This window comes from Drosophila biarmipes, chromosome 2R (genome assembly GCF_025231255.1).
Source record: "Drosophila biarmipes strain raj3 chromosome 2R, RU_DBia_V1.1, whole genome shotgun sequence".
Taxonomy (NCBI): Eukaryota; Metazoa; Arthropoda; class Insecta; order Diptera; family Drosophilidae; genus Drosophila; species Drosophila biarmipes.
The window spans coordinates 8656905-8682038 of record NC_066615.1 but is presented as its reverse complement, the minus strand read 5'-3'; the positions used below and the strand labels follow the sequence as shown (position 1 = coordinate 8682038).

The 25134-nt window shown below is 41.2% G+C and overlaps 2 protein-coding genes across 10 annotated transcripts in view; one reads left to right on the top strand and one right to left on the bottom strand.

Annotated features, from left to right (window-relative positions):
• Positions 1–73: 73 nt before the first annotated feature.
• Positions 74–5758, bottom strand: LOC108026753 (zinc finger FYVE domain-containing protein 9). Its single transcript, XM_044091732.2, has 8 exons — positions 5651–5758; positions 4590–5447; positions 2429–3902; positions 2098–2370; positions 1012–2035; positions 825–945; positions 601–765; positions 74–539 (listed from the first exon to the last, which is right to left on the bottom strand). The coding sequence occupies exons 2-8, from the start codon at positions 5424–5426 to the stop codon at positions 387–389; spliced, it is 4047 nt and encodes a 1348-aa protein (XP_043947667.1). The 5' UTR covers positions 5427–5447; positions 5651–5758; the 3' UTR covers positions 74–386.
• A 1742-nt stretch (positions 5759–7500) lies between these two features.
• LOC108026674 (syndecan) overlaps positions 7501–25134 on the top strand; it is a 99379-nt gene continuing 81745 nt past the window's right edge. For 2 of the 9 annotated variants that reach the window (XM_017097746.3, XM_044091868.2), the window contains exons 1-2: positions 7511–7682; positions 8323–8578. In XM_017097746.3, coding sequence (XP_016953235.1) covers positions 8486–8578 — 93 coding nt within the window. In that variant the 5' untranslated portion in view covers positions 7511–7682; positions 8323–8485. Of the gene's footprint in view, positions 7683–8322; positions 8579–25134 lie in introns of all 9 variants that reach the window. The other 7 variants (XM_050887514.1, XM_050887511.1, XM_050887512.1 and 4 more) reach the window with 7 other exon arrangements.

The window sequence follows — 25134 nt, the reverse complement described above, 5'->3', positions numbered from 1 at the left end:
GTTTGTTATTCATATATATACTCGAATGGTAAGTGTGTAAAGCATATTAAAGAACATCACATACAAATATATATTTAGGTTTCTTAGATACTTTTTACTTTCAATGAAAACTCAAAACAAATAAAATTCAGGAATAATATAACAGATTAAATGAAAGGGAGGGAGGGAGGAGAATCGTAGAAAAGCAGAGACAAAACCAATCGATAATCTACTTAAATATGTACACAGTTAACTGAGCCATCCAACAATACGACTATATATCCTGCTCATTAGCCCCATGGGCACGTGTAGTTATTGTAAGCTTTGATCGCGTCGAGCTTAGAGTTAAGAAAGTATCCGTTTGGGCTTCAGATCCAGCAGGAGAATTGCACTATGAGGGACTAAAGTCATGCGTTTAATATGTAGAAGACCAGCTCGAGAACGATGGGATCCTGAATGCCGGAGGATTCGCCATGGAGCGTAGCTATCAGATGGTTATCCAGGGCGTTCATGTACAGCGGCGGCAGCTTGGAACCCCGCGCTCCGGCTTCGTAGCCAACCTAGGAGTAGAATATTTAGTAAATAGCTTATATTTCTGTCTCTGATTTTTATTAAACATACGTTCTCCTGGTCAAGGGTGGCTCTTAGGCCAAGTTTGTTAATGCCAGCCGTTGCCAAAAGATCAAGGAAAGGCAGCAGGGCCATCGAGGCACTGCGAGCCAATTGCTCGGCAATCCGTGTTACGTCCGCATAGTTCCCACCATTTGTGTTGTACCACTCCTCGCACTGCCGAGAATAAACAGTTGAAACTAGTGATATTATTAGTTGAATCGATTGTACCATACCTTGACAATGTAGATATCACTCAAACGGATGGCGTAATTGGCGTTGGAATAGTTGAAGCTGGCGTGGACACGCATGTTGGAGATGCCATCCATGGGTTGGTCATCAATGGGGGACTTCACCCTGTAATTAAGAAGGTTTCAAGATACAGATCCATAAATCATGTAAAGGTTTTGTCTTTTAACTTACCCCACATTGATGTCACGATTATTGTCCACCCACTTGATGCTTACAATCTCACTCTGATCGTCAGTGGCATCGATGGGTCCGCAGACGATGTCGATGTCGTTTTGGTTGCGCAACGCCTGACGCACTTCCTCCATTTTTGCGGGCATGATCTGAACCATCAGCCCATCCTCCACGATGCTGCACTTTCCCGACAATCCACTGCTGCTCTTTAGAGCCTCGTTTAGGACAAAGAAACTCGCGCCCGTGATTTTTCTCGGCTGACCCTGAATGTTAATGGCCTGCGTGGAGTAGGAGTACATCTCGGACCGATCGTCGTTTATATTCTGCATGCACACCAAGTGTCCGTCAGCCACTTTTGAGAAGTTGCCAGCGAATGCCAATATATGATCACTGGCATTGTTGATTGCCTTTATCACATCCTGCTGGCGATACTTTGGAATAATCACCGTCGTCTGCCTATCCTCCATGTGGATGTACAATCCTCGGATAGCTGGTAGAGAGTACGAGTAGTTGCGGAAATCCACCAGGAAATTGATGATAGTTTGAGCTATCTCCCCATAAACAGATTCCCTGCCACGCACCGAGATCAGTGGACAGGGGTAGTAGCGATATTGGGCGCCCAAGCGGAGGATTAATCGTAGTGGTAATACCTTAGCCCACGGAACCTCGTGGCGATGTATGAGCACGCCAACCAGGTAGGGATTATCGGGCACAATTACGCCCTGCAGACACTGGTATGTTGGCCGGATGAAAATGAATCCTCCGTGCTCCCGCGAGCCCAGGAAATTGGCGGTGCGCGGACTGGTAAAGGCTAGTTCATGGGTGCTGGACTGGGCATGTTCCGCCTCCAAGTAGATCTCATACAGATGCTGGAATATGTCCTTTGGAATAGCCACTTCCCCGTTTACAGGTTCTCCCTGCTTAGGCTGCTTAATCTCCAGCAGAATAATCAACTCATCGCTGCCCATGTGATGTAGTCCGGAGGTGGTGAAATTCAGCACCCAACGATTCATACAGCAACTCACTGGAGGTTAGGAAAATCCCATTTAGAAGGTTTACCAATCATTAGAAGTTAGAGATACTCACTGTTAACAATCTTGACCAGCACAAAGAAGTTGTTCTTTATGATAAACTTGAGCGTTTCATTTTGCAATCGCTCGAGGAGCGATCCGTCGTTGCGCACCACTTTGTAGTCGACCTCGCCGCCCTCTTTGCTAGTTATACAAATGGGGGGCAGACCGTTCTCCTCGGGGGGCAAATAGCAGCCTTGGGCGTCTCCGTTCGGCGGTAGTTTGCGATGGCGCGCAGGCTCCGCTTTGCGCCGCGGCGAGGTCTGAGCTTGGGATGAGGAGCGTCCAGCTGGGGGATAAACCGGAATGCATTACGCGGATTCAAGGGGAGTGAAGCAAATGCCTACCGCTTGGTGATTCGGTGGCTGACAACGTGGCAGCCGCCGCACTTGGGGGAATGGAGCCGCGGAAAAGCTGTGCCACCAGGCCCAAAGTAGAGCTAGTGTCAATGCTGCGTGGTGGCTCCTCCGTCGCTGGCGTGGGCGGTTTCTGACCAGCTCCCGAACCACTCCTGGAGAGTCCTCGCCTCGCCTGCTTGGCCTCGCCCCACTGCTGCTCCATGGTGCTGGCCAGTTCGCTGCCTGGCGCAATGCCATCACTAAACATAACACTTTTCCGCTTCCTGACGCCCCTCTGGCCATCCGAACTGGAGGAGTTTGAGGAGCTGCCATCGGTTTTCTTCAGCACACCCACGGGCACAATAACACTGGGCGGCGGAGCTCCCGGCGTTGTGGCCACCTGACGGTGAGGCGGTATTGTGGAGCAGTATTCCATCGGGTTGTTGGGATTGGGCGAGCGCATGGGAGTCGGCGGCAAGGCTGAACCAGGAGCTGACTCAGAACTGGATCCGTTGGCCTGCCGCTCTGATAGAATCATATAACATTGCACGCACACCCTGGACTCCGGCTCGTTGGCAAACTCCAGTCGGAAACGCTGGGAGCAGCAAACAGAGCACAAGACCTTTCCGCAGGCACGACAATGGTGCCGCCTCTTTATCATGGTGAACTTCTGCTGGCATTGCATACACTGCCCGGCCATGTTATCGGGCACCCAAATGGGGGGCACCTTGCCCAGGTTGGCGTGCGGATCGCTGTAGCCCACGGCCTCGTAGATGGGGCTTTCCTCGTCATCTTCGCCGAGTACTACACCAGCTCCCGCTGCTCCTTCCATGACGTCGGCGGGCTGGGACTGACCCTGTTGAATCTCAGGCGTTTCGTCCTCGCCCGGCGTTGAATTACCCGTCTGGCAACCATTCAAATCCAAGGTTTGCGGTCGTTGTGGACGCTGTTCCTGCGTTTCCAGCGCATCAGTGGCCAGGCTGGCATCCTCTTGCTCTCTGTCAGCCTCTGGTTCCTCCTCGCCGTCCAGCTTTCTGCCCGAAAGCGAATCCGATTCCGTGCTGCTGAAACTGGAGGCAATATCTTCGCCCATTGCGGTGACTGGTGTGGATTCCTGTGGCTTCAGATCGGCAAACTCCACTGTGGAGGCCTGAGAGAAGTTGTCCACGTTCATCTGGTCGTTGGAGGTTGTCTCCTGATCGTCGGATAAAATCCGCACGGACTCCTCCTCGGTCACTGGTGAGGCGGAGGGGGATTTCTCGTCCTCAGGCATTTCCTGATCACCCTCCTGGTTGTCATCCGCGTCCATCTCTTGCAGCATGCTGTCCAACTCGGTATCCGAGATCTCGTCCATTGTGGAGCAAAAGGTGAGGGGTTGACTCCGCCTGGGATGCTGCTCCTGCAGCTGCTCTATATCCTCTTCTTCAGTTTGTGGCGGTTGCTCCTTTTCTTTTGGGACCGGTAAGTCCGGAATAGCTGCTTTCTGCAAGGCATATTAAGTAGTTTTAGTTGGTAAATCACTCTGTTTATTGTTATTATTTTTTTTCAATTTAAATTAATAATTAGTAAGACAAAATATATGTTTATTTTCTGGTTTTTTCGAAAATTTTTTTAATAAATAAATTTAGATTTATTAAGTGATTATTAAAAAAATATATATAAAAGGCAGTATTTTTTCATTACAGAATCTTTAAAAAGTTCCTAATCGAAATTGCGTCTTTTTTTGGCTCAACCGAAATTAGTGACGCACAAAAAGGTTGTTGATAAGCTCAAATAGATGGAATTTATTCATTAATAACTCAATTTGTTTACTTTTAACGTCATGTTCATAATAAGAAGTCATAATAATTTCAACCATTTCCAGTTTACGATAAAATATTAAATCCGCACTATTTACTGGTCAAATATAAAGTCAAAACCATAGAGTTTTGTTGGGAAAGGTAAATACTCTTGGCTTCAGCCTATTATCTTTTATAAGCAAACATTTACTTTATCTTGATTTACCAGTACCCACATATCAAAACGGTATTGATATGATACTGGAGCTGTGGATCTTATGTTTATATCGACCTGCTTTCTTTTCTGTATAGCTTTGCGCGATTAAAACTAAAATAACTAAATATTAAGTTAAAAAAATTAAATCAATAAGTAAATCTGGTTTCAAACTCACCACAATGGCTACTGGAACCTCTATGCCATTGGTCATCTCCGTTTCGGGTTCTCTGCTGGGCGACGACTCCTCCGAGAGCTCCTGAAGGACCTGTCCGAGAACGGAGGAAGCAGTCACCTCCTCCGGCAACAAGGATTGCGATTCTGTGACGGATGCTGTGATGGAAATGGAGGACAATCCCACGGCCAACTCCTCCACATTTTCCTTGGACTGCTTGGGCTCTGCTGCGATCGCCTGACCTTGAATCTCATCCTCATCTCTAAGCTGTTCCGGCTGTTGATCCAGCTCCTTGGGCACCACCTGAACTTCACTTGGCTTGTCGCTTTCCGGGGGCGTGGTTACCTCGTCGGAGTGACTGCCATTGCTGACGGGCGATGGACCCGACGAGAAGGTGGAACAGGACGAAGTGGTCAGGGATTCGGAGGAGGACACTATAGCCTGGCCTTTGTTTTTGGCCGCCTGCTCGCTGAATTTGTGGATGTCATCCTCGTGGTCCGCCTCCGCTTGCCAGTCGTAGCTGGGCATCTGGGCGTCCACCTCCAAGGATTTCACATTCTCCCTATAGTCGTCCAGGCTGTTGAAAACCTGGGAGACGCCCACAAAGGTTTTTCCGGAGGCCGCCGCTCCCAGAGGTGCTGGTGCAGCTCCGGAGCCCGCTGCTCCCGCTCCCACTGCCACTCCACCTCCACTGTTGGATGCACTTGCTCCATCGCCCAGAAATCGGCCAGGATTTGCGGATATCGCGGCTGCTGCTGCTGCATTCCTGGTCAGCTGCTCATCGGCGGCAATGCGCAGTTCCAGATTGTCCAAAACCTGGTCAATGTCCACCAAATCCATGGCCACCAATCAGCAGAGAACCTAGAAGGAAAAGCCAGAACCTGGTTTATTTCGCTGCATTTTCACCAGAAACGCAAAAGAAAAGTGCAAACACAAAAAGAAGTGAGAAAAAAGTAAATCTTGTGATTCATATGTCTTCACACCTCAAGTACGAACATAATAGGCCGGGGGAAAAGCAAGACCTTATCCCCTCTTAATAAGCAGTTTTAAGCACCTGCAATTACCTTATTTACTTTGTTTTTTCTGGCTAATTTATTAACAAAAACCCCGAGACAAAAAACATTGTACGAAACTGCCTAAAAATAGCCACGGAAACAGTGTTCAAAGGTGGCAATACTTGAATTTTACAACACTTTCTAACGTACTGTTAGTTCACAATTAACATTTCGTTGGAAAATGTAACAGAACCGTAGGAGGGCGCCAAAAGTCTCTGTTACTGTTAGTATTTAAATTTTTCACTCACACGATTTGGGTTTTTCGATATAGCTCTGAAGTTAATTGCTTCACCCCACAATGTGTGTGTGTGTAACTACACTAGCAAAATCAAGGTCGGTCGCCAAATATATTTTATTACGGATATTTTTTTCACTGATGGCCTCTATTGTAGCTTTCTTCACGCTATAAGACCACTTTCTGTGCGAGGGCCCGGGTAAGTTTATCAAGAATTCCCTTAATAGCAACCCTTTTTTACATCAATTTCTTGCGATCGTCAAGGTATTTTCTATTTTCCGCATTGGGAAAGCCAAATGAGATCGGTACATATTCCTCTTCTTGGTGGTTTACTACCATGGTCAAGGATATAACTCCTCGGTATTTATCAACTTTTTCCAAATCATTCCGGTGAGTAAATATTGAAATTTTTGACGGAATTATAAACATAAATAATTTTACCAGCTTTTATGTACAAGAATTTTTCTAAAGCCATTTTCTATCTCTCTACAGAACAAGGGAAAACTAAGCAATTCTCGTGTACATAAAACTCATGGGTCTCGTGGCAGATGGACCACTTTTCAAGGGCGGTTTCAGTGGCAAACTGATCTGTGAGAATGGCATCGCACCTTGTTGTCGTGAATAATTATTTTGATGAGTGAGTAAGTTTGAGTGTATTACATTTATCTAAATTTAAGTGTCATGGTGTTATTATCATCATCCCAGTTCCTTGGTCATACGGGATATTGGACATGCAGCTGTTCCTCATCTCTCCCAAACTGCTGATCTGGCTTTATGAATGGGGCAAAGAGGCAGCTGCTGGTATAGTAGTTCTGATAGTCCTATTTGCTGACTTATTCGATGATGCTCAACCACGACGCAATGTCGGTAAGTATGTTTTCTTGTAAGTTTGATTTTCTATGCTACAAATCTTTTTAGTCCGCAAAAACACTAATAAAGAAACGCAATCCTTGGTCATTGCTGGCTTTCATGTCTTTATATGACCTGGGAAAAAAGTATCTTCTGAGTACAAAACCAAGACGGTATCAGACGCAACTCAGCAGTTTCCAAGCATTACAGATGGATCCAATAAGCAGGAAGATTTTTTCCCTTACAATACATAAATTAATTCACAGTACCGATGAAAAACGTCCTTATGACTCTATTAATTTCAATACATGTTAAATACATGTTAAAATATACCAAAAAGCATTCGTAGCTAATTTAATTAATTGTAATTAACATAAAAACTAAGTATTTAGTTACATATTTTATTCACATAACAATTTGAACATTTAACAGAGGCTGCGCTTCTGCCGTGGTAGAAGTATGTTACGTCTTCAAGTTTAACATTTCATGTTACAAGGGAATCCTAACAGAGGTTTTGGTACTCGCTTGAATCCTTTTCGGAAGGTTTAATCCAGGGCTCAAACCTTTTTATCGATAGTTTCAGAGGACTTAAACAAGACCAATTAATAAGATAAGCCAGTACAATTTTTATATTAAATGGTCTCAATTGGTGTTAACAGAGATCGATAGTGGCCAATGTAGCCGAAGCAAATTTATCGATGTTTGCTCAACGCCACCCACTCATTCGGGATTTATTAGGCACTTTATGGCTGCGGAGCAAAAGCCCTGCCACCATTTGGTAACACTGGCAGAGTCATTCGAAAAATTTTTACGAATCGAGGAAGGCACGGGTACGTCCGGATTTTAGCGCGATTTCGTGAGTGTTTGGTTGCCACTCGAGTGTAAAGAAATTTGTACACCCCCGAAATAAAGTCGCGAGTGCAACTTGTGTAAATACGGAGCGGAGAGGTGCGCAAGGTAGCGAAGAAAATGCAACGAAAATAAACGCAGCAAAACAACGGGCAGAAAGATACGAAAGGAAGAAGCAGAAGCGAAAAGAGACACATAAAGAAGCCGCCATAGCGGTGCGAGTGCGAAAGAGAGGGCCGGAGGAGACGGAGAGCGAATAGGAATAGTGTGTGTGTGTGCGGTTGTAGTGGTGGGCGGTTGTGTTTTTTTCCCTTGAAAATTGACTGGATTTTGGGGAAATTACATGAAAACAAAGGGAAAATTGGGCTCATGGTGGGGAAAATTAAATGTACTTTTGCATTCCTGTAATTGTAAATTATAAATAATCGAAATTATAGACTAATAAAGACACCCACACACACACACACGACCTGTAGTTGCGCTCTTGTCTCTTCCTTTGCCGTGTTGTTCTCTCTGCGTAAACGTTTTGTTTATTGCCCCGCTCTCCCGTTTCCCTTCTTTGATTTTAGCCGCCCGCGCATCCGATAAATTGTTGTTAATTTCACAGAGTGTAATGCCTAATTAATACCCTGTCCCCCTATCTCTGTGGCTGCCCCCTTTGTTTTGCAATTTCATTGATAACGCGTCGGGAATGCCCAGTGTGCGCAATACAAGTAGTCATATTAATTCCATGTGTGCATGTAAACAGCATTTTTCCAGTGTCAAACCAGTTTGAAAAGTTCGATTATATATGGTTAAATATATATATGTGTGCCGCCTGTTCTAATCTCTAAATCAATAAACAAAACTGGAAGCGATTAGCTGAAGTCACAGCATCAGCAGCCAATTCTACGTAACAAGTCAGCGGGAAAATGAAGCCAAAGCAGAAGATTTCCGTAGAGCCGCTCCTGCTCCTCGCGATTCTACTTGGGATTCTGGTAGCCGCCACCCACGCTCAAGATCAGGTAAGGCCTATGTGTATCTTGGAAAATACGCTAGGAAGTACTTTTACAAATCGTAGGATTCTAAGCCCTAATTATTAAAAAAGAGAAAATTATTAGTTGTAAAATATAGGTATGATGCATTTTCAAGGGTTCCATATAAATGTAATGATTCCCAATCAAGCTCATTTAAACTAAGCTGTTTTGAGTATAATCAAATAGCTTAGTAAAGTAAAATGATATTCCCATTAGGCCTCATTTGTTTTTATTAATCTGAGCCTCTATTACCAAAGGGCAATGACCAATTCGGATTTAATCAATCTGAAAAATAATAACCAAATCAGCCTTACTTGATAGTAATGTGGTTTTAATGACTGCACAGAACTTTGTATCTCGATTTAGTTATCTTCATATTAATACATCGCCCAGTTTGATACATTTTCGTGGTAATACACCCATTAGTAGTCATTACACTCCCCCTTAGTAGCTGAACAAACTTGTTCGGGAATTGTAACTTCAATTGCAATTGACCCTTTTCAGGAGCATAATTGTCAGCCACTCCTGGCAGTAAGCTCCCAATTAAATCCTGGCAGATTCAATCGGGAACCCGTTTTCCGAGCTGCCTTCACCCAGTTTTCCCACCTTGAGGGCTTTTCCTCGGCTCGATTTCCTGTCCACTTAAGTTGTTTTTGCGGTTTTGCGGCTGTCCATGTTGCTGTTGCACTTATTATGCAAAATTCGGCAACCCAGAGACACGCAGAGCCATGTACACAGAGACGGGCCATGAAATCTCCAAGGCACTGCACTGGATGCAATTTGCGGCTGCAGATAATGAAGAGGAAAAGCCTTCATGGCTCGTTCGCTGTGAGCTGGCCGTCTCCGCAGCTCCTTCTGTTCTCTTGCAGGAAAGACATTAAAAACGTCTGCATTGCGAACGCATAAATATGGCAGCGAACTAAACGCACAGACATCGGCACTCTTAAATCCGAAATAGATACAGATACGGGCCTGCTAGGCCGGGCCGCTGCGGTCTGGTCAAATAAGGCTGCAAGTCTGAAATTGGTCATCGGGTCCAGCTCACATCGACGTTGGCAGTCAGTCAGTCGGCAGTCGTCGATACCCATTAGCGATGAGAGATGAGATTTGCGCCGCCAGAGCAACAGATATAGTACGTTCATCTAGAGAATGCGCTTCGCAGATATAGCGATGATTCAATTTCCGCTGAATTCCTTTCTTTTCGCGAGCTTTCTTTAATCACCTACCGAACGAAATCGTTTAGTGCTTCGAAGAGAAGTACCCACTTTTTAAAACAGTTTCCAAATTAATTGAGCAGTTTAGTTTAAGTTTATTGACTAACCACTGCTCTAAGCGCCCTAAACTAATGGTTCTATTGAATTTTAATTACTTTATAAACAGATCTGACAACTTTAACAGTGTCTGGAAATGAGTATGCGGTTAGGAGCCTTTCAATCTTAAAATTTAAAATTTAAAATTAAGTATCCAACTAGCCTTTGGGAAATTATAAATCAGAAGATGTTTCTAAAATCTTTTTCTTTAAAAGTTAACAACCATATTGGTATTATACTGGGAAAGTCGTACAACACTACGTTAATATGTAGATTAATAATAAATGATATTGAATGTTTTGTTTCAATACTCAAACCATAAAAAACCATAAATCCCGATAAATACAGATATTGATCGTATCTAAATATTTTTTGTTTGGTATGCAAACCAAAAAATAATTTCATTTCAAAAATGTGAACCTAACCAGAAGTTACAGTTGCCAAGACCTACGCTAACCTCTGGTTAGGTCCAACTTGCTTTCCTCCACTTCCTCAAAGAGTTACTGTGGCATTTGCAAGAGCTCATCACTGGAAGCGCGTCTGGTTTGGGCCTGGGTTCTGGGCCAGTTTGTGATACAACTTCGGCTTCTGGTCACGACGATCTTTGCCATCGACGGTAGCCAACAAAAGCATCCGGCTGTTGCCAATTTCGACGGCTGTGTTTGCCTCTTGCACTGTTTGTTTGTTTGTTCGTTTGCCTGTTGGTTGGTTTGTTTGCTTTTATTGGTGTGTGACTTATTGGCCCGAAAAATTTCTACACACACTCACATAAATAGTGCGATGGCCTTTTACCCCTTTACAATCCCCCTCGCCCTGCCCCGCCCCTGCCCTCCAGAGAACAGGCAGTAATCTTGTTTTGCCATTCCGTCCATCTTGTGTCCTGTTTTTGGTGTTTGTCACTTGTTTTTGCCAAAATTGGCATTCGTGGTTATGGCCCCCCTGAACTCCTTATGGCTCCATCTCGAGTCGCCAAAAACATTTCGAGAACGTGCCCAGAAAATTGATGAGTAGCTCGGAGAGAGACGGCTGTAGATTGACCGAGCGAGAGGGTGCAAGTTTGATGTTTGCGCTGCTGCAAGTGCCACACTATCCATTTTCCTCATCCACCCTGTCTCATTTACAAATTTTCCTCTTCATTAGCATTAGTGCCATTTCTAGTGCACTGAAAAAAAAACAATATTTGTATATATAATACTAAACATATGACATTGTAATTGATTATTTTTGTGTATAAGATAAGAATTTCAGAGCAATATTTACAATTTGTAAATTAGATAAAAGAATATCTATTAGTATTTTCAGTAATTTAATGCAAACTACTGCTATTTAAATATAAAAATACAAATATCTCAATGTATCGAGAATTTTCTTCCGATGTAGCCCTAATTAAGTGGGGAAGTGAGTGACGAATAGCACTTGGTCGCATCCTCTCGCACCTCTGAGGTGTCGAAACCCTATATGCCACGCCTCCTGCGACACTACTCCCTCCCCTGCCCACATCCCTGCGTGCCGCTCGCCTGCCTGCTGTTTCTGTTTATTTTCCTGGCTTTCTTGGAATACCGATTCGCTGCCAGACGGCGACAGACGGCGATAAGGTTCTGCCGATATTGGGTTTTCCATTCGATCGATTCTCTGGATAGCTACCTAAGCAACCGACACTTCCTTGAACTGGGTAATCGAATTCAGATTTTTGTCTAATGCTGAAGGAAAACAAATTATCGATAAAATTGTTGTCTGAAGTTTATATAGCTAAGCTTGAGTAGCAGATTTTATCGTGTACTTACCCATGCTTCTTAAATATTGTAAGCATTTTAACTTCAGTATTTAAATACATTCGTATTATTTTATTTATTTATTTATTCAAATAATTGAATTTTATGATTTATATAAATTTCTAAAAATAAAGGTTTTGGTAACCACCCATGATAATAATTTAAAGCCAACCGCAATGATATTATTCCATACAATGCATTTTTCGAATTTCTATTAGTTTTCCGTACACATTTCAGGTTTCATCTCCTCCGCTCATTCGTTTCATTCAATCTTTGTTCATTACCTTACCCATATGTTCATTATGCACCCCTCTCTCTTCACCCTGCGTCCGCCATATGCGGTTTACATTTTTCAATTATTATTCACGTGTGTCTCTTTTCATTTGCCTTTGCACCAGCATTCATGCCTTATGTTGTTGTTGTTATGCACTTGCAATTGCTCTCTGTGTCTCCTTCTCTCCCTCTCCTCCCTCATTCTGCCTTTTGTCTCGTCGCACCTTCTTTGTATGCTTTGCCCACACGGGAAGAAGGAAAGCCGAAGTTAGGATACCCTGGGAATTGTGCCAATATGGGCGTATTCCAAATAATCCATACCTCTGTAAAAAAGTTTTTTTTTTGCCAAAATCTTACATATTATTATCTTTCTTATAAAAGAATATTATAATGTTCGATTTCTTATAGACAATAAAATTATTTATTCTTAAAACAGGAAGATGACTCATAAAAATTCCGTTATTAAATAAAATGTTTTTTCCAGTGTTGAACTGACACCAATGTCAAAATGTTATCATAGAAACATTTGCCATTTTCAATATGTTACTTTTTTATAAATGTCACACGAGCGCACACACACGTTCGCAAGGATGCATTGCCGCAGATTAATTGCGGTAATCTAAGTTCAATTGAAAATCCCCACAAGTAATCTGCGTCATTTGCTAATTAAGCCAGTGCAAACAAGATCGAAAGAGAAAGAGCGAGAGAGAGAGGTGGGTACAAATGAGAGGTAGAGAAGGAAAAAAGAGGGGCGAAACAAATCACGCTGAACAGCTGTTATTTATCTGTAACATAAAATGTTTTATAAATTTTTGAATTTTTTCTGTGCGCCTGACAAAAAATACAATTTAATTAAAATAACAACCGTAGGCCAACCGCAAATAAATCACCAGCACGAACATTTGCTACATAATTGAGCGAAAGAGCGCGAGCGGAGCTAAAGCAAAGAGAGCCAGCGCAGAGAGGGTAAGAGAGCGCGTTGTAAATTGTAAATGAAGCAAACGAGGGGAAGAGGAAGAAGCAGAGACCAGCATAAAAAATGTTTGTGCACATGTATGTGTAGATGTGTGTGGGCAGCAGACAACTTTGGAGGCGAAGAAGAGGCAGAACACAAAAACCTCTGGAGTTCGAAACTCCGCCAGAGAAGTTCACCTGCACTGTGCAACAAAAGTGTGGATTTTTCGGCTGTAACGGGTCTTATCTTATCAAGGTTGTTAGTGGTTGTCGGCGGAATCGGTTGGGCGAAAACGTTGTCAAACACCACTTTGTAGACCTTTTAGTATTTGGAGGCAATCAATTTTGCAGGGGTGGTTGAAAAGTATTGCCAGAGGTATAGCAAATCGGAGAGAATTTTTATAAATACTGAAACTGATTCACGGTGGATTCCACCAGCGTCAAGGCCATTTTCAAATATTATTGACCTGCTTAATCTACCTAGCTTGAATTTATTTTTTTTAACTTTTTATAAAACAAAGACATTCATTTATATTTGGCCTCTGCTGCTAATCGTACCTTTCAATTTACAAACATTAATGGTTCAAATTAAAGTTATGTTTAAACGTAAAAATTGATTTTAGTAGAACTTTAAGATATGTGATAAGTATGACGGTTTTTTTTTAAATATCCTTATCACTGATCATCTAGTATTATCTTACCTTATAATGAACCCTCTCCTCCAATTGACTGTACAGACAAGAAGTTCAGTTATAGACAGGTTTGCCGAGGATGATTTATTGATCCTTAATTGCAAGTACTATTCGACGTCCGAAACGGACCCCTGTAGACCAGTGTTTCGGGTGGGGACTCTTGCGACCTCGTCTCGAGTCTTTAGGGCTGGGTCTTCAGTCTCTGTCTGGGTTTCCGTCTCTTTGGCCCTCTTCTTGGCCCGTATGATGTTGGGATTTCAGTTTCTGCTGAGGCGGCGTTTGTGAGTGTGTATTTATGTTTGCCACTATGATTGTGTGTTGGATGTCTGCTGAGGTAAACAGCGCAAACACACACAAACACTGTCTCATTAATAAATACACACGTGCATACATAGGCCGGCAGCGACGCGACCCAAAGACAGACAAACAGCAACAGCAACAACAGCCGCCCCCTGTTCGAAAGAGAGAGAGAGGGAGAGGCCGATTGAGGGACAGAAAGAGACGGGTAGTGCAGGGCAATGTCAATAAACATGCGTTGTTGCCGCTTTTCATTGTTGTTGTTTCATATGTTCGACTTGGTCTTGTTTCGTTTTGCGGTTTACTGGCGGACAAGTTGGCTGTGTGTGCGGCGGACTCTTCTTCTTGCCAGCTCCATCTACTCCCACTCTCTGCCCAACCCTTCCTCCTTGCCCCTGCTCTTCTTCCCACCTCTTCCACCCACCTCGTATCACGCACACATGCACACCTCTTCCGCTGTAATTTGCGTGTGTGTGCGCTTGTTTTATTGGATTTTACAATTTTGTTTTCATTTTTATTGGCCTCTTCGTGTGTCCCACTGTCGCTGATTTAGTTCCCCTTTCTCTTTGTCCCCCTTTCCTTGGTACTGTTACTAAAGGGTATTACGAGTTTTCGGTATAATTCTGAAAAAGTGACGATAACCTTAAACTCGAAAAAAGCATTCATTAATAATATAATATAACATTTACTTGTAATATATTGTTATATTATTTTAGAATGTAGTTCTAAAAATATATTACATATGTAATTTCGTCAAAAACAATCTTAAAATATACATATATTTATATAATGGGAGATTAGGTCAAGTCCACGTCCTACATCACCAAATACACCATGCAGCTTGCTTTAAATATTGCTAATTTTCCATAAAACATAATGATATATTGATAGATCATTATGGTATCAGAAAGAAAAACACAATAATGCCAATTGGGCATTAAAAGTTCAATTTCCCCCTACTATTTGATGATTCTATTTTTTGGCAAGGGTATTTTCAGACGCCATTTCTAAAGATAGGTTTTATTTTCTGCTGGGGTCATGTGGCGCACTTTTCGTTTTGAGAATTCCAGTTGATTTGTTTACTCCGATTTTGTTTATTTGGGGCACCCCCCCCGAGAATTTTCTGTTTTTAAATTTTAATTGCGAAAAATAACATGGGAGACGTGCCAATCCCGATTGCGGCAACTCCCCTACTTCACCCCACTTCGCCCCCTTGTTTTCATTTTCCATTGACGCAAATCGCGCGCAAAATATTCTGTTGATTTCTTTAGCTTCCTCTCGGATCCTCTTTTTGCCCTCCCCCAGTCCCAGTTTTCCGCCTCTCTGTTTTTGTATATTGCGCGTATTTCCTGTCTAGTTTTTGCCGTTGTGTTTGCAGCTTTTGACTTTTCGCCGTGCGTTTTTGAGTTTCCCTTCTGGCTTTGCGTTTTTCTGTGTGTTCGTTCGTTCGTCTGTTTGTTTGCATATCATTAACACGGAAAAGCCGGCCAGAAAAGTGCTGAGAAAAGAGTTAGCCAACCGCCGCCCCCGCGAAAGAGTCAAATGACGACCGAGCCAGCCAAGTTAGTAGCCGACCCGCCCCTGCCCTCCGCCCCCGCACGAATTCCACCTCTCCCCCTCCTCCTCTTTATCATCTCCTCCGCTTCTTTATCACCCGTTCGCCCACGCGCTTCGCATACTTCCATAATTATGCTTTTTTCGCTGCGCTTTTCCGGTTTTATTGTTGTTTGTTTGATGTTGTCGATGGGTTTCCAATAGACTTGTACACACATTCCTGCCGACTGTTCGATTCCAGTTCCCTTTCCGAAGTGAAACTCTCACCTTTCCCGGCTATTTCACCCTTCACCTGGAAATACTCTTTATGAAATGGAATGTGTGCGCGACATGTTTATGACTTAAATTTCTCTATTTACTTTTTTAGTGCCTTCTAGCCTATATCTCCTTAGGTATACAAATATATTAAGTGAATTGAATCTCTACAAGAAAAATACCGAACCCCTATTTAACGCCCCAAGTAAAATAATACGAAATATTCAACCTTTATGCAATACTTTACACACAAAAAGAAAGTAACAGGCAAGTCAAGTATATGAAACTCATAAATTGATTGTAAATTGTATTTTTATAAAAATGGATGTATCCTAGATATTACCTCTATCAGAATAATACCGAACCATTTTTTATCACTTCAAGTAACATAATATTTTACATCATATATTTGAAAAAGATCAGTTAAACATCATAGTACTATTTTCTTAAAAATAATTTAAAATATTTTACCTCAAAACTGTTTATAAATCTAAAAAAGGATTTGCTCGTGTTCGTTTTCAGTGGTTGGAAAACAGGGTATTAGGCCTTTGAATAGTTTTTGTTTCGGTTCAGATGTTTGTGGAACAATTTTACAGCGCTATTGTTTGTTTGGAACGCCCACGCAACGGCCACAAAAACCGACGCAAATTCTTGCACACACACCGCAGAACCGTAAACGAGTGGCGAAAAAGGGGGCGGAGAGGCGGAAAAGCGGCCGAAACAAACACTAGTGCAGATTTGTTTATACGCCTGTTCAGGGAAATATTTCACGTACATTTATTCACATTTTTCCAAGCGAATTTTATACGCAATTACACAATTCAAGCTTCATGTGCATTATTGACTCATTTTTGAAAACATTTTCGGTAATAAGTGCTTATGGAATTTTTTAAAAATGTTCAGTTCTTAATGCGAACTATTTATTTATATGATAGTTTAATGGTTTAATGATTTTACCTTGGCCCTTGTGGAAGTGATCACAGTTCGCAGCAACTTATTTTTTTCTGTCCATTTCCGATTTGATAACGACAAATACTATTGAATAAAAGTCGTAAATAATCAGTTGAACAAAGAACGAAGCGCGTTTAATGAAATATATACGATAATCTCGCAACTTAGGTCAAATGTTATTTGTCTAGAGATTAAGGCAAAATGTCTTTTAAATTCCAAGTAAAGTATGAGCAAAATGTGTTTATTTTATTATAATGGGCTCATTACGTTCAAGATCTGAACATGATTCCATTCCATTAGTCAAATGCTATGACTTTTGGAAACCCATTAAGAACTCAAAGATTCGGCAGGATAATAGATTTCCAAAAAAAGTATACGTTTAACACAAACGTGTTTGCTTTAAAGTACCGCATAGCGTTTTTGGAAACTGGAAAAGAAGTTCTATTAAAAAACCTTTAAAACCTTGGATTAAAGTGTGCTGTCGTTGAAATACCCTGTTAAAGGGCTCAAAAGAGCTTTGCCCGATGGTATAGCTTTGTTCTGCATCTGTTGATAGGATCTCTGCCCGCTGGCTCTTTTTGGAGTTTGCTGGCCGTGCAGTTTGGACCTTAGTACTGGGCGTGCTTTCAATTTTCGGGGGACTCCGGCCAAATAGAGTCCCCTAAAGTGTTGCCATTGTTTCGACTGATGGCAGGACCGACCAGCTCACACACAAAGCGTTGGGGAAACCCAAAACTCATTACACCCCGAAAGAGCGAGAAGTTGCAGTTGAAGTTGCGGCAACAGATTGCAGTTTCCCCGAAAAGTTTGTGAAAACCCCCCGAAGTGCTCCTTTCCACTTTGGACAGCTGTTGCGTTGTGTTGCTCTCGCCCTGCCTGCTCTTTGATTTTTGGCTTTTGCAGTTTATTGACACGACTCAAGTTTCAAGTGTTCAGATGCTGAGAAGGGCGCCACATATACAGCAACTGATAGCCGGCAAATGTTTCGCATGTCGGGTCATTGAACAAGAACAAAAGCGGACGGAATAAGTCCCTGGCCTCGGAACAAAAAATGTGTAGAATGTAGAATAATATAGGTATATAGATTGTACTAGCACTTGAATATTGAAAATCTAATCTAATTTGAATACAACTGTATTGTGCTAATTGAAGAGGCTAATCACAGTGGGAAAATGCGGTATTAGATTGAAAGCGTATTAATTATACAAAAATTACTTTTTTTTCAAACTAATTAGAATGTGAGTAAAAATTACATAAAAACGAACGAACTATTAAATTATTCATTAATTTGCCAAGCTGGTTTCGTCCTTTTCAGTTGTAAATATTTGTTATAGCCGGCCCCAAATAATTTAATATTATTGCATAAATTACGTTCGACCAGACCCATAAACGGAACTTCACACTCTTAAAATATTTTCTATTATGTCACGGTTTTGGCATGGTTGATGTTACGCATTAAAATTTTAGCCAATCCGCTGAAAAAGTGCATGCATTATTCATGACTTTGACTTTTGGCCACCAGTGTTTGCTGGCCATTTTGGTTTTGTTAATTTTGCCCTCGACATTGACGGTTGAATTGCTATCACAAAAGGTGGCCAACGAAAAAGTCATCAGTGTACGAAGCCATTAAATTACGCTTATTTGTCATACTTTAATTAAACTATAATCGCATTTGCTGTCTGCTTTCTCTGTCCCTTCCGTTGGGTTCTCCATCGGTTGTGTCACGTATATGTATGCAGTGATGTCTCTTCTTTCCGATTGCTGCTGACTCACGAGAAACGATCGCGGATTGGAAACTGTCAATATGGCTCAGCGATAGATCAGAGATCTGGGCTCCGAGTTATATGAGTAATCCGCTGAAAGCTCAGCAAATCAATTGCTGATTAACGCAAATCGTTACTTGGAACTCGGAAATGCTGGGACTGCAAAAATGTCAAGATTTTTCAGAATTTGTGGTGAACAAAACTTGAAGATAAGTCTCTATACTGTATAATAGAAATATTTTCATACAATCAAAAATATATATTAAATAAAAAATACATGGCTCATGTACATGTTTTCTCAGGAATCCCAAAAGTTTTTTGTTCGCTTTTAATAGAAATAATTTTTAATGTGTTTGGATTACATCCTGATAATTTTTTCTGGGTAATTTTTAACATCATTTAATTAAAGTACTAAAAAGTGTTTTCGAATTTTTATATTCCATGAATACACTTTTATATTCGACATTTGCCTCGGCTAATCAACTTTTAGTGCCCTCAAAATGGTTTACTATATGATGTACCTAGACATCCCGCTGGCGACACCCGCTTAAAGCGAATTTACATTTTTATTTACGCCCGAAATGAGAGCAAGATTTTGACTTTTTGTTCTTGCTGGAGTTTCCTTGCTTTGAATTTTCTCGCTGGCTGCTTGGACAAGAGGAGTTGTTGGTAGTGAGTGGGTGGGAAATGGTTGTTGGGTGGCGAAGTCCCTCGCGTTTGGTATTTTGCTTTGGCTTTGCCACACGAAGAGTTGCGTGGATCGCGTTAGCTCCCTAACCCATGCCCCCTAGTTTTCCGCTTCTCTACACAGAGAGCAAGATTTGCCTCTATATATAAAAACTCCAATATGTTTTTTAAACCACTTATCGATGTTTAAAGAATCCTGTTTCGATTAAAAAGTAACTTTTATTAAATAACTTATATTTCTTTGAAGAAAAATTGATAAGTTGTTAGGGTAGGTTTCTTTTGATAGACTAGATGCGGTATTTTTCTCAGTGTCCTGCTCCCTTCGGAAAGCCTGCGGCGTTTTTTGCCCCCTCAACCTGCTTGCTGTTTCATATGCAAATACTCGTAATATTTTTCAAATGTTGTTTGCTTTTGCCCTGGCTCACACAATTTTCCTCAGTCTTTTCCTTTTTTTCCCGAGCTGCTGGGGCTGCCTTTTCACATTTTTCAATTTTCCACGTTCGCTTTGTTGTCGCTGCTGATAGTCGGTGTGTGTATACCCCTATGTAGCGTGTATTTGCAGTGTTGCTTACATTTTCATTACATTTTTTTTCCTTTTTTTGTATATTTCCTTTTTTTGCTCCAACAGCCAACAATTCGCAGCTGTGCGGCAGGCCAAACCGAAAGGAAGTTGTCCAATGCTGGCCAAGAGAGGAGCAAAATGTTTGCATTTCAAATTACCCATGGGCCAATGACTGTTGACTGATTTTTTCCACTTTTTGTATACCTTTTGTTGCTACTTGACTTCCGCTGGGGCTGGATAAAAGGAGGGCCCACCAGCAGTTTGCCGTTTGATGCACTTGAACCTAAATTGATTTGAGATTTCTCAAAATTAATCAACTAACTCGGCGGCAGAACCCCACACATGTTGCTGCCGCAAATAAATTATCCTGTTGGCTTGTTTTTATCTCTGGTTTAGAACACTCTTACTGAGAGTATTATACTTACCAAAATGCTTGCAAAACTACCCAAATGCTGGTTAAATTGGTTTAATCCTTATCCTTTGATTTATGGCTGCGGTGGAACTTCCCTTACTTAAAAAAGCATGTATATAATTTTGGAACTTTAAATGCGCTTGTTTAAAATAACTAATAATCAAATAATAGATAATTCTAGTTTTTCTTTTTTAGGAATATTAATTTAAAGGTATGTTATTAGTGTTACGGATATGGTAATGAAAGTTTGAGGTATTTCATATTAATGATGATTTAAGTTTTCTTAAAATTGTTCGAAATTGGTTTAGCAATATTATTAATTTAAGGGGAATATAGGAAATGTTGGATTAATAGGTTTTTTTCTTTGGTTTAGCTTAAATATTTAATGAAAATATATAATTCTTAAGTAGTTTACTGTAGTAGGATTGAAAATAATTTAGTTTTGCAAGAGTATTTCACTCCTGCCTGGTCAAAACCTATGTAATGTATGCAAATTTTTCATCAGCCCTCTGCCTGATTTTTTTTTATCTCGGGTTTACGGAAGTCCCAGAACCGCAAAGTATGCAAACATAAACCAAAAGTATGTGTATGTGTGTGGGTGTGCCGAGGGAGGGAGAGAGAAGATTACAGGGAGAGCGAGACAGATGAAGTCACATTTGTTATGCACTTTGAAAGGAATGAACAGTCCGTGCTGTTTTTGTTTTTGTGCCTGAATAAATTTAAATTCGTAATTAGTTGGGGGAGTAAATGGGACTTAAGGTTTTTCCGAGCTGCTTCTTTTTTCCACCAAGCTGACTAAACATGTAATAAATCTGCATTTGGTATACTTACATCCCGATGTGATCCGAATCCGCCGGAATGAGCTACGAAAACAATGAACAGGGGCCTCCAGACAAAGTGGGAGCTGTGAAATGTGAAATGGGCTACCTGCAATCAATCAAGCTGCCCAAGTGGCCCAGATATCCGAATTTAGTGGCTGAAATAACAATTGAAAGGCTGATTGGAAATCGGGATTTGCAGACAGTTGGGGGAGGGGGAATAAGGGGAGGCGATTAAATTGAAAGAAGCTTACTATTATTTATTCTTTATGTGGACTTCCAGTGACTAGATTTTCAAAATGAATTGATAGTATTTGTTCTGGCATTCATTGATGTAATTAATTTGCTGTGAAATATATTTTATTTCATTCAAATCGTATTTCTCCTTCTACACTATATTTTATTATCAAAACTTGATTGCCAAAGACATGATTTTTATTTCAGTTGCCAAAATGGGTATAAATCCGGCTGCTATAAGTGAATTTGTTAAGTGCCTATCAAACATTCCATTTGAAGTAATGTGATGACTGCAATTCCATGGGCGAGGCAATCGGATTTTCGATTAAAAGCATTAGATAGAAGAGACGGGGATGAATTACATTTTTCTAGACTAAGTAACTGCGAATTTCGATAAGCCCCATTTTCGGGGTGTGGGGTTCCACTGCTTTGGCTTCTCAAAGGTTCGATTTCGCTTTGTGTGTATGGGGCGCTCGTGGGCTTTGGGAAGGGTTTAATGACCAGAGAGGCCGCGTTTCAAGTTGTCCCCCTCGTGGATCTTTTTTCTTTATATTTTTTCCCCTGTTTTCTGTGTGTGTGCATTTTTAATCATGTACTTGCCTACTTAGCTTTATTTGCCAGCGGCAATAACCCGCCGGCAGCAAAAGTGGCGACAATGTTGTGGGCCAGTCCCAATTGGGAAACGGAGCCATGTGCCACGTACTTGGCTTGCTAATTCCTTGTGTGCACGAACAGTTCTTCTTGTTTTTATTCCATCTCGATTGGCATGCACACAGCGGCACACACCGGAAGTACAGTAAAAGCCCGTTGGAATGGCGCAAAGTGTTCTATTTTGGTAGTTCAATGTCATTGCTTGATAGACCATAAATCGATGGTCGTTGGGACCGGTTCAATAAAATGCATATCTTATGGGTGCCCAATGTTTAAGGGTGTCCGAACTATTTTTTTGCAAATTCATTTCACTGCCACGTGATAAGGTGCGTTTCAGAGATGTAAAGTTTATAAAAAGTGTGGATTTATCTTGAAAATCAAAGTCCATTCAAATGCTAACATTTTTTTTAAATAAATAATACATAATATGATGAACAAAGGAAGGTTTTTATTAAGTATTTATGTTCTTCTCCTATCAAATCACTAACTACAAATAGTTAATAATAACATTATATTATATTTTTTTATATATTTTAAACGAACATAAGACTTGCATCCGTTTTAGGTAATCTGGAAATTATTTTCTTTCATAAGCTGTTAATTTGTAATCCGATTAGACCAAAGTTAAAGTTAAAGTTCTGAAACCTAGTGTAACCCGCTCCATAATTCCATGCGAAATGTTTGCATGTTGCCCTCGCTCATCTGTTTCGCTCTCACCCTCATCGGCGTTTTTTGTTTGTTCTTTTGAATGAATGTATTTCACTTTTAGCACGTTTTGTGCCATTTTTCCCGTTTGGCCGGGTTGCATATTTACTTTCAGTTTGTCCACGGCGGGGAATTCCAATTTTCTAAAATGTCACTGCATAGTTTCGGGCGTTGTTGGTTTACACCCCATGCGATGTGTGTATGTGTCATTTTCTCATACCCAAATGGTAAACATTCATTTGTTCGAAACCTCCCACTTTTGTTTAATAAACTGATCGAAAAGTTTCACCCGTGTCACCCTTAAAGCTTTTCCTCCTTTTTACCTTTATCTCCTTTGACGTCGACGCATTTTCACTTTGTCCTCAAAGTAAATCGCAAGTTTTCCTTTGAGAGAAAAGTTCAAAAGGATATTCGCGTGCCTTTCGAGGTGCAGTTTTCTGTGGTGGAGCAGCGTTCAGCTGCAGCCCTCAGATGGATCAAATTATGGTAGGAAAACGAGTGCGAACAGATAAAGATGGGGCGGTCTGATTGGGGAGTCGAGAAGGGATGCCCCCATGCCACAAGTCGGAACCGACTGAAAGTCCTAAAGGGGCCAGTGAATTGGTTGTGAGAAGGAGGAGGGACGGTTAATTCCGTTGCTTATCAGCTGCGAGCCCTGTTGAACCAACTTTGCATTGAGCGAGTGTCCCGGACAGAAAGTGAAGCGAAATCCCTGGCAGAAAAGGGAGCTTTAGGCAGAAAACTTCTCAGATACTCTTAAAAATGGTAATTCAATGTTAGAAATAGCATCTCGTAAAAATTAGCACCATATTGCGGAGAAAATTTATAATCTTCTTGAGAATATATGTTTTAGTTGGTTTAATCTAATGAATAATGGATAAATGATTAAACAATGGTTGGACTATAGTACTGCAAAAGTCAGTTTTTATTAGCCAATTCCTCACCGTAATATAACTTCAATCAAACAAACCTGTTGAGTCGCTTGTGATAGTCCGGACGCTCTTTGGCTGGGGATAGATGACTGCCATGGTATTTCCCACAAAAGCACCTCGCGCACCTCTTCCTGCTCCAAAAATCCCTGGCCTTCCTCATTTGCCAGCATGTGGACGGCATGATGCCGGCCATGTCTGCTCCTGGCCTGATCCGCCCTCGTCTGGTGTTTTCTGGCATGGCTCTTGGTCTTTCTGGTCTCGGCGTACTGCCGCTGACATCATTGTCTTGCTATGCGAGTGGCGCCCGGGCTCATTTGGAGCGCCATTCCTCCACTCGCCGCTGTTGAATGCACCAGCCTCCATCGCCACCTCTATCGCCTTCGCCAACTGCAGTCGCAATCTGCAACCACGAACACCCCCTTCTGCCCCTTTTGACAAGACTACACAGAACTACGAAATCTGTATGAGCAACTAAAACAACATACATAAATCATTAGAAATGAACTAACTAACTTAAAAATCTAAAACTTGGTTGAAAAAATTTAAAATTCAAAGTTATGTCCTTTAGTGTTGTTACCTCTTACTCAAATATAAAGTGTTTCTAAAAAATATGTACTAGTTAGGAGAAGATTTTTAAGAATCTAGAAATAATTATTTTCGAAAATATCATTTCTAGACTTTTGAATTCTTTAGATTCTTAAGAAAATATGTATATAGAATCTTAAGAAATCAAAGTTCAAAAAATTTGTGTTCCAAGAATTTTGTTTTTTTTATTGTTTATGCAGAACTACCTACCAGAATCACTTCAGATTCTACTTTTTTCTCTGTGCACCTGTATGCCATGTGCTTTCCCTCAGAACGTTCTCATTTCTGAACTTTTTCTCCTGCTCTTCCCTACCTTTTTTCCCTTCTATGGGCATTTTTTTTGTATTTTTTGTTGCGACAGCTTTTGTGCTTGCGTTTAATTGAAGATTTTTTGACAGCAAACGTCGTTGGCATAGAAAGTCATGAGAACGAGAGGACCACAAAAAGCGAAGGAGATGGAGGGCTGGTGCAAGGACGGGGAGATCCAGAAGATGTAGGACGAAGAGTTCGTAGAACTTTTGCACACAAATGGCAGCGATAACACAGCACCGGCTGACTGACTGCGGGCAGCCTGGCAACCCTGCACCCTGCAACCCTGCAACCCAGGATCTGCCTTGTGACGACCCATTTCACTATCGACAGCCGGGGCTTTGTTTCAACTTTATTACGTCGGTGCTTCTGCTGGAGGTGCAGTTAAAATGTCCCCTGAAAATGGGGAAAACCAAAACTTTAAGAGCATGTGATTGGGTTGCAAGTTTTACGAGTAAATGGAAAAAGTTTTGAATATTAAATATGCAGAATAGTTCAGAGTTAACACTTGAAACTTTCGATATTTTGATTAAAAACTAATTTGGCACTTTATTGATATTGAAAGGTATATTCTGATCCTTAATTTTATACCAGGTTACAATTTTGTAAATGATTTTTATAGAGGAAACTTAAGTAGTGTATCCTTGATTTTAGGCAGTGGTTATAAAGGCTTTATATTTTTTCTTAGAGAACTTAAAAATGGGTAACTCAGATTAGTTTTAATTGTGGTTTATGCGCACTTTATAAAACAGTTTTTAAAAAAGTTGAGAAGCTATACTATATAAACTTTTTTGTAGTTTCTTATGGTTGATTTCCCAAGAACAC

Excerpts from the sequence above, each read along its gene's own strand:
- LOC108026753 (XM_044091732.2), bottom strand. The coding sequence starts at position 5,426 with ATGGATTTGGTGGACATTGACCAGGTTTTGGACAATCTGGAACTGCGC. Across the intron at positions 2,371-2,428 it reads AGCCACCGAATCACCAAGCG|CTGGACGCTCCTCATCCCAA; the intron begins GTAGGCATTTGC and ends TTTATCCCCCAG. Across the intron at positions 766-824 it reads GTGATATCTACATTGTCAAG|TGCGAGGAGTGGTACAACAC; the intron begins GTATGGTACAAT and ends TATTCTCGGCAG.